This window comes from Mercenaria mercenaria, chromosome 15 (genome assembly GCF_021730395.1).
Source record: "Mercenaria mercenaria strain notata chromosome 15, MADL_Memer_1, whole genome shotgun sequence".
In the NCBI taxonomy this organism is placed as follows: Eukaryota; Metazoa; Mollusca; class Bivalvia; order Venerida; family Veneridae; genus Mercenaria; species Mercenaria mercenaria.
In genome coordinates, this window is record NC_069375.1 from 10311696 (window position 1) to 10324403 (window position 12708).

Sequence of the window (12708 nt, forward strand, 5' to 3'; positions counted from 1 at the left end):
GCTTCTTCGCATGACACATTCCACGTCCCAGCAGAGGTCAGTTCGAATCAACATCGGCAAGGACCAAATGATTTGAAGTTATCAACCATAACCATTCGGCATCGGAAATCCTTTGATACACACCTATAAGATATTGTTTTGGTTACTCTTTCACTTATGAGATGGAATATCAAAATAACAAACTAATATTATCTTTTAGGGGATGAAATTTAGACATTACATTTAATAACGAAGTATTTATTAAACATACTGGAATCAGAGGAGTTTTGCTCTTGCATTTTGTTATTTTGTACTCATCTACTGAGTTTCATGCACATTCAAACTTAACATTGGTATCACAGAGTTATTTTACCGCATCCTTCACTTTCATGTAGGTATAAAAGTGGCCAAAGAAGTGATAAAATATCACTCGTACTTAAATCAATATGAATGTAGCTATCCGATATTAGTATCATATTGAATGCATTGATACCACTACGTCTCATTTGTCTGGCTGGTACTCCTTATGTAGCAGATATGATAGACTAAAATGCGTCAAATGAACACGTTAAGTGTGACTTTGAAACTATTTAATAGATATACTGACGAGTAAAGCTCGAAAACGTGGGGCAATTTCTGTACGTTCACCTCACAAGACCTTATGAACGTATGTTTACCTGTAACGTTCTAGACATTCAGAGACGAAAATTTAGACAGTTCTGTTAACATAGCGCCACGTCTATCACACACAGTTAGCACGTGTAGAATAAAATGATTTCTGAAAATGAATGGAAATGGTGAGCTTAGCTGATGATTTACTTTCAGCAATATAAACCCTCAAATATTTTACTGTGTCCTGTGGCGGAACGACCAAACAGCAGTTCCACATTAATAAGAAAAGGCGGGTTAAACTCAAACCAAACATTGGACCAGGAGTATTCAAAATATCAAAAATATATACAACAGCTTACTGGTCAGCTACTATTCTCACCAACTGTAATGATCTCGTTGATGAACTTACACCCATTCATTTTTTTTTCTAAATATTTTGCTTATGATATTGCAAATGTTTATAGTCCAAATCTTACTTGATAAAAAAGTCAGCTTTTCTTAAGAGAATTATTCAAAATATTGTTTTGGTAAATGTAATGCAATCAGTAGATGTATAAGCACGAACACTACTGCATGCAGCTGTTATTATAGCAGTGGTAAAACATCTACTAAAATTTTAAGGATTTTAATGAAGTTTTAATCTTTCAAATTAAATGGTCGCTATTTTATTGGTGTCCGTGAAAAGACTATTAAATTAGTAAATTAAATCATTTATTCAAATTAAGGGTAAAGAGCCAGTTGAAATTTCAGTTTTAAGAGCAGTTTACTTACCATTAAATAATAAATAATTAAAATAATCATTTTTGCTGTTCGTTATTTTTTCTACTGATACCCTTCAGAGAGTATTTCACTAGGAATGATATTATATGTCTAAGTATAAGATTAACATGCATTTACAAAATTTTCCGAATGTCTTAAAACTTAGAATTAAGAACTACTTTATTTTGACAGATGTATTTATGAGTTGAAAGGAATATGTTTAATTCATCAAAATGACTTTAAACACTTTTAGAGAAAGATTGTTCATTGACTGGTTATTTAATGGTTTAAACTGGTTAAATGGACATTAACCTGACATTAACAATGATATATTTAACCCTTATCATGCTAGACACAATTATTTCTGCCTTTGCGACCAGTTTAGATCTTGATCAGCCTGCAAATCTGTCCGCCATTCGGTTAGTATATTTTTGGTAAGCAATCCGTTTAACAGTCAATGGTAATGTCCAAACTGAAAGATGGACAAGTTTGTTATAGAAATTTAGCAGGGTAAAGGTTAATGGCTTGTAGATGCTGTAGTCACGAAATCCTACATGCTTCCGGTATGGTATTTAATCCAATAGTCATGTGCAACACTTCATACGTCCGCTAGCACCAGTTTAAGAGGAATTCTATTTAGGTATAGACTCCGTGATCCCAAAGGATCAGAAAATAAAAAGAACCCTTAATCTAAGTACGGAGAGACATTTTACAGACGCCAAACAACACGTATAGACTGCTTTTGTGATAGTAAATAAAATCTATAAGAAAGTTCTTTGGAAGCATTTAACACAACCAATCAAAATAATAACAGACTGCTTTAAATTTTGTCTTTTTGGCAGTTACTGTTTTATGCAGGCTCCATAACCTCAGGTTCCCTCTCTAAATCCACTGTCTTTAGTCCTGCTAATTGTTTCATCGTTTAGCGCAAACCAGTTATTTCAACTGCGGACCGTACTCTGTATTTCATGGAATTATCATTGAAGGTTCCATGTACACCGTCGTATAAACTCATCTACTCATTGTTTTAGTACTTATAATATATGCAAATGTTAAGTTCTGCTCAACCTCTGGCAAGAGAGCGTGGATGGCTGCATGCATTAGCGGGCTCAATTAAACCGAGTCTGCTTTTATTTATTTATTTATTTTTTTTTTTTTCGTGTTGGGCGACCTGTGGAGTTTTCACTTTTCTATTCGATTGAGTCTGTCCACGAGTGGTAAGTAAATGTACACATAGCACCGACTTCAGCTGTATTTTATTATAGTATAGCTGAATTGACTTCATAGTCCCAACGTTATGTTACATATATGATGAAGCAGACAGTAGGTCTTCATAAAAAAGAGCGAAGACACCGTTTTTAAATGCTAAAATAAAACATCACAATAAACTTTTAAAATAATAATCTATATGTATTGATGCACAGTTTATTCATTTCTCATTCATAATATTCAAAAACAATAAGAATAAATGCTACAGATAAAACTTCTTACTACCTTGCTATAAAAAAATTCACATGCCAGCCTCTGTACTTTGAACAGTACAAAAGAGAGACTTATTCTTTAACACTGCACTTATCTCGAAATCCCGCTCTCTTGGATCACATGACCCAACCCTGTCTGGTGACGGAACAAACGTCCACTGCTGGAGCAGTGAGGCTGTGTATAGAAACATCCTTGAACGAGCAAAGTGTTCCCCGATACAGTGCCGTCTACCTACACAGAACGAAATCAAACTGAAATGTAAAATGAAATTTTGATATTCACAAACATCAAAACTACAAAAGAAATTTATAGCAAAATGTATGAATGAGCAATAATGTTTTAATGTGCAGTGAATTTAAATTAAACTAAACCTGAAAAGAACACTGAACATAAGAAAACATTAATACTCCAAAAGAAATCAAAAACTTATCTTTCCTAAACACGTTTGTATACAGAATCAATCTGAAATTTAAAATGTAACTTTTATACCGGGTGAATATAAAAAAATCAGATTGACCAAACTTGGTTTTCAGTGACTTACGAATATGCCCTAAGACGATATTGAGTACATCACTGTTTGAACGAACTCAATAAACTAATATTTGCCAGACTCTAGAGAGCACAACATTTTTCTTATGAAACGATTGTAATAAAATTAAACGGATTTAATATTCTTTCCAACACAGAGAATAAAACTTGACCTGTTCGTTTGATATTAGTTTCATTTGATTTTGATTAAGTCTGAGAAACGGAATACACAAGATACAAATTAAGTTGTTTAACTAAAACAGAGATTATGGAAGTCCTGGTAATATGCGCATAGATACTGAAGGAAAATTAACTGTAATATACTTTAAAAACTGATATGTCAAAAAAGGGGCATAACATAACGAAAAACTATCGGACTTAAAAGTCTGACAATATGCGCATATCCAGTTAATTTCGATGATGTACACTTAATATTTCATTTGACTGGACGAAAACTAAAGAAGGAAATGAGTTCACAAGGTTCAAATGTAGTTGTAATAATTCAAATTCCAAAATGGGTTAATTACCCAAGGAAACATATTTGCTGTCAATGTCAAGACATTATGCGGATGCCCACTTAATTTTAATTTTAATGACTAATACCAAGTTTCATTTGAATCAGATGGAAACTATTATACTTTGAAATCCCAAAAGGAATAACTCGAGAAAAAAAAATCGGACATAAAATTCCACAATACAACGGACGGGCAGAAAGAGTTCAAACACTACATGCCTCGACATCGGGAGGCATTAAAACATGTATAAAATCTTAGCTCCGTCTTAACAAGGCAAACAGTATGAGTAGTTAAAACGTCTTCCATAAATAAAAATATATTTAAAAGTCAAGTCATTATACAGTTCTATTTGTTTGATACCACTAAAAGACGCATTGTTTCATGACCCAATCTGGCTATAGTACTTGACCGGACATATGATTTCTCTCAAAACACGCGGGCGTAATCGCGATGTGGTCGTCATAAGAATTATAAATGTGAAAAACCCAGGCTAAATATAGATTTTTTAAACTTCTACTTTCACATACAAAATGTTGTAAGTAAGGCTCTGATTGGCTAGCACGTCTTCAGATCCAGTGTGCATAGCGTTAATTGGAGATGTACTTTAGTCAGATTGGGTCATGGCCCAAACACCTCCACCTCCTAATAATTGTCGGTCAAAATATTCTATTTTTTCATGAATTTAGCATAGATCGTGATTATAAAACATGTTTTGCTACCATTTCAGCAAATTTTATATATAAAAGCGCATTTTTCATTAAGAATGAAATGTACAAACCAAAGAAATTCTCGATTCAGCTGTCCCTGATATTAATCAGCGGGTTAGTATTCATTATTTAAACGCTACTGTTCTTGACAACTGGTATTCGGGTTTCCGCGAGAAATCGCTTACTTCTATAAATCAATCACTTTCTTCAGCTTTGAAAACTAACTCGAAAGTGGGTCTCTGCTATGTATGCCCTAGGCAGGTGGAACCGGTTACCAAAATTGATATGCTTTCAAATCGAACTTCACTACTCGCCATTCGTGTTACGGAGGTTGTTTAGTGTATATCGAGGGAAAACTTGCATCTTATTTTTTGTGGCATACCAGTATTCATGTCACTATCCGACAAACTGACATACTAATTTTGACAATTGAAATGCATCCTTTGTTCCTACATATCTGGCATCTGTATGATATTCATTTGGTTACCTCATGCCTTCATTAGTCTATGATAATCATCTTGTTTTCGGTCAAGATGCAATGTGACATGACACGTCTGCTGTATAAGCGAATAGTAATTCTCCTTGCGTCTTTGTTGTATATTTATTGACGAAAATTACAGATTAAGCGACGTGTTAAATGGTGATTTTGCCCTGTAACAATTGTCTTTTATATTACAACTGCATAAATTTCGTTTAAATATTGTTCAATGGAAATAAACGTCTTTTACTGAAGCGTGGGAACGTACGACTCGTGGCTACGGTCCAATCACATTTTATAGGCATCCAGATATCTGACTCAAAACCTATCTAATGTATATCTTTTACGATTCGTTTATATCGATATCACTACAAAATGGATGTTACTTAGAGGACAACATAATTTTCATTTGTGCATTTTCCATATTGACATTACATACATGAATATAGCGACCACAATATCTTCAAAATATCTCAGAACATTCTTATTACTAGTATATCAAAGTATTTTCTAGAAAATAATATATCACTCAAACAAACAAAAAAACGAGAAAATTTACTACCAAATCAACCACTGCGCCAATACGTAATAGGGTTATTTTCTTAGTATTGTTTATCTCATTTCATACGAACGTCCGAATATATATGCTGAGGTTAATAACGAGTTCAAGCAACATTTTTCATGCCCATTTTATTAACTAACTTTGCGAATGTGGTCCACAATAATTGTTCATGCAGGCACTTGTTTAACATTTATAACGGTTGGAATATACTGAAGCTATTTGCTTGGTTGAGGATACAAATAAAAAATCCGCGAAACGACTCATTAATATATTTTATATATGGCTTACGAAACAGCTTTACGGAGTCGTATATATATATACATATAACGGAGAACAGTCATACCCGCATGCATATAACATCTGTAATTATTTATTCTAGCATGCTATACATGTTATAAGATACTATTTGTATAATTAAAAACTTTTATAAGCTCGTAATATAATTTTGAATGATATACCTTTTCATAAACACGTGCTCCCTTTCCAAAAGTTGACCTTTCTCATCTAAAAATCTCTCAGGTCTAAATGTCCAAGGATCTCCCCAGATTCGTTCGTCATGGTGAATAAACCACATACTGGCAAATACCTGAGACAAGAAAAGTCAAGTAATTTAACTGACATTTCATTCCATTAAAGGGCCTATCAAAATTTCTTGTTGAGCAAAGGTCATAACCATATGTCTTACGGATATGAGAATATGAGAAGTATGAACAAATAAATGGCTAAAAGATTAAACATACACCAATCAACTGTTTTAATTTTAAAACCTATATAAAATAGCATAATTATAGACGCGCACATTTAGTAACCGTTTTGAGTGGTAAAAAATTAAAAGAAATAGATAGTTTTAACTAAATGTAACGTAGGTGAAAAGTATTCTTAAGCTAGCTTACATTGCTCATTGCAGGTATGTGAAAACCTTCAAATTGCACATTTCTTTCAGTTACATGTGGTCCACCAAATGGTGAAGGAGTTATATATCTAAGGGTTTCCATAACAAGTGCTTCCATAAATGGACAGTTACGTCTGTCATCAATAGTCGGTAGACGCTCATTACCCACTACTCTGTTCAATTCTTCTTGTGCCTTACGCTGGTAGTTTGGATGGTTCATCAAGCAAAGAAATAAATTACTCAATGTAGAACAAGTTGTTGTAATGCCTGAAAATACCAATGATAGTTAATGCCATTATGATGCAAATTTCCTGTACCAAGAATATTTTAAATGAAATGGGTGGGGAATTGCAATTTGCTGCAACAATAATGACCATTCCTTTTATCTATTTCTGGGCGTGTTATAATGATGCAAATCAGGTTTACCTCTCATGAACGGACTCAATCGAACCGAGTCTAGGGTGAGTTCTATGCTTTTCCAAAGTATCTTCTTACAGAATTTATAAGCTAACTGTCACAACAGCATTCAGTTTTGACGCAGCGTCAAAACTGTCCCCATACTTGGACTTATTAGTTATATCTTTTCATGCTTAGGAAAGCCGATCGCTAGAAGGAATGGTAACGGTATAGCCTTAGTAACGGATTTCTGAGCGAAGTGTTATGGATTTCAGGACGATTTCTGAGTGACCTATCTTCCGTAACCGTGTTTTTAGAATAAAGTTCCACTTAAACTATTACTATGGGTATGAGGGATGTTGCGCATTTCAATACCTTTCATTAGTCGGCTTAATCAAATAGAGCTATTTCAGATCGAGTTATTTGCGTTAAAATGTTCTTATACATTTTTTTACTTGCATTGAATCAATATCATCAATAATGTAGCATCATCAATAAAAAGTGGTAAACAGCAGGCCGCCGAACACGACATTATTTATTCGGTAAAGTATTTTCTACATACAGTAAATAATATTTTTGGGAACTTATATTGTAGGTTATTCATATGGTTGTAGTATTTCGCTAGTTATTTAATCATATGTAATGTATCATTTGATGACTTATTAAAAATGAATAAAAAATGACTGTATTTTATGGCTAAACATACCAGCTATAAAAAGTTCGAGTATCTTGGCTTTTATAGTCTCGTCTGTAAGAAAGACTTCTTTCCCAGTTTGAAGCTGGCTGGCTTGTTCATCAAGAAGAAAGTCAATGTATCCTCTAGTATTGCCTTTCTCGTGTGTCTCCTATAGAAATAATCCAAGTATTAAAAGTTCTGGCCCCGTGTTCACAAAACATTTATTGGTCTCAGCTGAGTTTGAGTTTGAAATTTTGATATCAGTTTGACGATAACTTCAAGGTTAAATACCAACTGAAACTAATCATCAATACTGAACAGTCACTTCAAAATGGTTAGTAGCTTAAAATTAAGTTTAAACCATGCTATTTAGATACAAATGACAAATAAAGTTTCATTATCAAACTCAGCTGAGTCTGAAAATGTTTTGTGAACACGGGGCCAGAAAGGCGGGCTGACGAGCGCAAAGCTCTGAAATAAAGACGGAGTGGCAAAGAAAAGTTTGCAATACTTGAAACATTATGGGTGTCATATAAAATTAAAGAGAACATAGGGTACTGCTTCCTTAATACACTCGAGAGAGGTAGTGTAAGTATGCTATACAGACCAAGTATAGCGAAAACAACTCATTGTGTTGGCTTCATTTGGGTTTAAAACAATTAGTGAGACAGAAAGCAAGTTATTCTCATCAAAGAATCTTAAAGCATTTTATAGCTGAGATGTGTTAACAGTTCACTTTAACCAAAACAGTAACATTAAAGTTGCATATATTTATACGTGGTTTGATAAAATAGATAGCATTGGTAATATCTGTTATAGTTTTACTAGCATTGAAGTTCAAATTAGATCATCTTTTATGATGTAAGAATTTCGATGCATGATCGAATAAATGCTCTTCAAAATATAATTAGCTGTACGTTATTTGAGGAAAAATCATTTCGTGGTATCATCAATGATTTGTATAGTTTGTGTTTCGCGTTACACTGATGGAAAAGTGAAATATTTGTGGATTAAGGCCGGACACTCGAGACAAGATTGACCGCTATTGAGTAAAATGTAGTAAGTGTTTCAAGGGATCTTTTTACATATCACAACAGCAATCTTTAAGTGCCGTGTGGCGGCTGTAAAACGTCTCCCCGCACTTGGATTCGAAGTTGTTATATGTGCATATGAAATAGAGGTCAATATAATTGCACCTTTATTAATCCTACCTGTTCTGTATTATAAAAGTGTTTCTATTGTGACATTTTGATACAAGCAAAACAGTATTATCTGCACTTTAAAGTACTTACTGGTATTTCGTTTTATTATCGGCTCGTTAAAAGTTATTTTTACCACAAGTTAGCTGACAAAATCATATGAAGCAGGTTCTAAGGGGTAAATCAAAGACATATGAATAAATCCTTAATATTTTTATTGCGCAAAAAGGTATGATATTGTCCTAAACCGTTTTCATTTTCCATTCAATTGTGTAATTGCAAGGGAAGTAAACTAATAGATATCTCTGCTTGTAAGTGCTGGCCTAAGGCAAGAGATGTCATTCTTTGCAGATCACAACTTTCAATAAAATATTAAAACTTCTTTTGGTAATATTAACAAAACTATCATAAATTTTACATTTATAAAATCATTTTTGGTTATTTCCAGGAATTAGAAATCAATTTCTATACCTTATGTAATATATTTCTATCACTGAACATTTTAGGGTCTATCTCTATGTTATATTTTGTGGTTCTTTGGGATCATGTAGTCCACTCAATTGATGTTTAACAGAGTTCCGCTTTCTTTAAAAGAGTTCCGCTTAAGCCGGTATTAGGGGCCTGCGTGGTGTTACACATTTCATTTCCTCTCATGAACGGACTCAGTCAAACCGAGTCCGCTGTTATTCTTTTTTGTTTGCATTCTATGCTTTCAAGGGATTTTATTACTCAATTAAAATTAAACAAAAATCCACCACATAACGTTTACATTTTCAATAGACAAAAGTAGCACGATTTCTCGCCATGCAAAACAACCAAACAATACCTATCGCAGCTGAACCATCACCAAAGCGGTACAGCTGGACTTACCCTGATACGAAAAAAGTATTCTTCCATTATCTTTTCCCTAGCAGTCAACATCCTATGATACTTGTCCCTGTACGCTCCCGGCAAAAATCGCATAAAGGGTGCAACTGTATAAACAGCATTGGCTTTTGGTGTTACCATGAAATCGAAACCCTCGTTAAATTCCCAGAACATATCCACATCGTCGCAGTCCATCATTGAGTCACCAGAAAGCTTTGTTTAAAACAAAATAAACAAAAAAACTAACTTTAGAAAATTGCACAGAATTCATTATATGATAAACTGATATGTAAAAAAAGACAAATTTTTGGTTCTTTTATGAACACAACATCACAGGTAGAAAAAATATATTGATCAAAATGGCTAATCCGACAACTGTTATTTTGGCGAAATCGTGAAAGTTACTGAAATTAAGCGTACTCCTAGAATAATATGTAACGCAATCAAACTATGCCATCATATAACTTTGTTCTTTTCACTATTGTTAAGAATTGACAAAGTATCAACAGGCGGGTTGGTGGTGAAAACATGATTTAATGACCATGCATAGAAAAACTAATAGATTACAAAACAATATAGAAGTGTTCTTTGTAAAACGTGTACACTGGTAGAATTACCGAATTTTGTTCTTTACTGATAATCTTGTTGTATAATTTATTATGCTTAAAGGCAAAGAAAATCTCCTATATAAGTGCCCCCCCCCCCCACCACCACCTAAAAGCCAGACACTTTAATCCCCAATAAACAGGATCCGGTCTGGACCAGTCTGATAAGGGTCCATAAAACCCCTGTAGACTTGACATGTAGTCCATGTCAGAGGATCATAAATTTTTATTGATATGTAAAGCTAATTGGTTATTTCCAGTGCTATACATATCACTGATCGAAATGCAGTTTTTTTTCAGATTATGCACAAAATTGTTTTAATTGATAATATACTAATTGTAATTGCTCATTCTTGTTGAGTAATGTCCTGACTAATTAAATTATAATTCTTACATCAAGACAATTCTCACCATTTTAGAAAACTCTCACCCGTATTTCATGAAAAAAGGAAATAATTATTTAAAACTCTATAAGAGAAATGACAAACATTTTTTTTTCAATTATTAATTAATTATGATCCTTTTATCTAAGTAACAAAATAAAAACAGAAAAATTGAATATAGCTGGATTTTATTAGAAATTAAGGAAGCGTTCAGTTGCATTTTCAATAAATGAAAAAAATATATGGACCTTCATTATGATAATAAAATCCAGCAATAAACAGATATTATTGTTCAAAATACACATGATTTATTTATAGATGAATTATTCATTATTTTTTAAAAAGGTGCCTGAATGCATTTTCTTTATAAAATTTCTTTTATAAAAATCAAGCAATAATGGGATATAATTGTATATAAAGCTTGATTAATTGAAAAATAGATATGCTATTGTATTTTATCACTTTGTTTAGTCCCAATTTAATCAGGCTTTCTAAACTTGTTATAGAAGTGACAACTGGTTTGCTATAAAGGTGAAAAATATCACATGCAATCTATGTACTGCACAGTAGCTATACAGTAGCTTAATATGATAAACAGAAGCAAGTCTATCAATTGTCCAGTCTTGTATATTGGCTCTTACCGCCAATACGCAGACCATAAGCCACATACCTTACATACCAGAATCAGTGTCTTTAACAACTTCCATTTAATACGGGTTTTATAAAAGGCTAAGCTCATGAAAATTGCCAGCTACAGCTACATCGGTACGTTGTAAACAGTTTACCAATTGAATATGGCAATTTACAGTGGTTGATTTAGGTTATGATTTCGTTATGTCGTGCTGGTGTGAGCGCAAATTTTGTTGTGTCGTCCTTGTGCACGCGCAAACACGCCATACCGAAATTTTAAAATTGTGCATGTCGTAACACGAACAAAACGAAAACTAACAATGCGACATAACAAACATAGAATATGACAGAATGGATTGATTTGGCGCGCACACCAGAACGCAAAACCGAAATGTGCTATACAGCAACGCAAGATAACGAAACAGTTTAGTTCGTCTTGTCGTGCGAGCCAACACTCCAAAACGAAATCTTTGCGTGCATGCTAAAGTGATATAAAATGTTTTGTTCTCTCGCGTCTTTATTTCGTTATATTCTGTTATTAGGTTTCTTTGAGACAGATCATAACATAAAATGAAATGCTACTTACTAAAACTGACAAAAGATTTGACAATGAACGTTTCAGCACAGGCACAAGGTCAAACTCAGCATTACCAGTCTCTTGAATCCGCGACTTCATGCAAACAATCTCGTGCAAAACTTTGTCCTCGAATACTTTAATTCCATCTCCATTTAAGCGTAATCGTCTTGTGAATAACTTTCTTAATTCATTATGTAGGGTACTATTCCCATCCAACGTAAACCCGATTCCCTTATTACCATAAAAGATATACTTCCCGACGAATGTACAAGGTCTGTCACTAAGATAGGTTTTATATCTTTCTTCGGTGAACGCTTTCTGCACCAATTCAACCGTGTAAAGCGTTATTATACTCATTCCTAAAATGTTGATTCGTACTATATCGCCATGTTTTTCGGCATATTCCATAAATTTTATGTGCATATTTTTTAATGAACATTCAAACAGGCAACCAATAAAAGGCAATCCCTTAGGTCCTGGAATAACATTGCTATATCTTGTCCGAGGTAAAAGAAATGCAATCAGCAGTAAAGTAATTAGGAATGTAGGACGTTTTGGCCAGCGGACGTTTTGGCCCGGACGTTTCGGCCTAGGATCTTTCGGCCTAGGATGTTTTGCCCAGACATTTTTTGGGGGTAGGACGTTTTGGCCATAAATAAGTTGTGGTTCCATATCGTGCAAAATATGGTCTGGAGATTATTCTAAAGAATGTTATAGTATAAGTGAACAAATTAAACTGATAATAAAACATACTCATGGTATTTTATTTTTATTTTTTATAATCTTTTTATATGTATACATATAAACATATAAACATTGTATGTGATTGTGTATTTGAAAATATTTGCCATTTACAACAAA

General features: G+C 33.5%; 1 protein-coding gene across 1 annotated transcript; it reads right to left on the reverse strand.

Annotated features, from left to right (window-relative positions):
- Positions 1-2860: 2860 nt before the first annotated feature.
- Positions 2861-12371, reverse strand: LOC123546459 (cytochrome P450 1A1-like). Its single transcript, XM_053524051.1, has 6 exons — positions 11857-12371; positions 9656-9865; positions 7617-7755; positions 6516-6781; positions 6081-6208; positions 2861-3083 (listed from the first exon to the last, which is right to left on the reverse strand). The coding sequence occupies exons 1-6, from the start codon at positions 12268-12270 to the stop codon at positions 2861-2863; spliced, it is 1380 nt and encodes a 459-aa protein (XP_053380026.1). The 5' UTR covers positions 12271-12371.
- Between the last annotated feature and the right edge of the window lie 337 nt (positions 12372-12708).

Coding starts and splice junctions, on each gene's coding strand:
- LOC123546459 (XM_053524051.1), bottom strand. CDS start 12,270: ATGCACATAAAATTTATGGAATATGCCGAAAAACATGGCGATATAGTA. Junction 9,866..11,856: donor CAAATCTTTTGTCAGTTTTA/GTAAGTAGCATT, acceptor TTTTAAACAAAG/CTTTCTGGTGACTCAATGAT. Junction 6,782..7,616: donor ACTCGAACTTTTTATAGCTG/GTATGTTTAGCC, acceptor TGGTATTTTCAG/GCATTACAACAACTTGTTCT.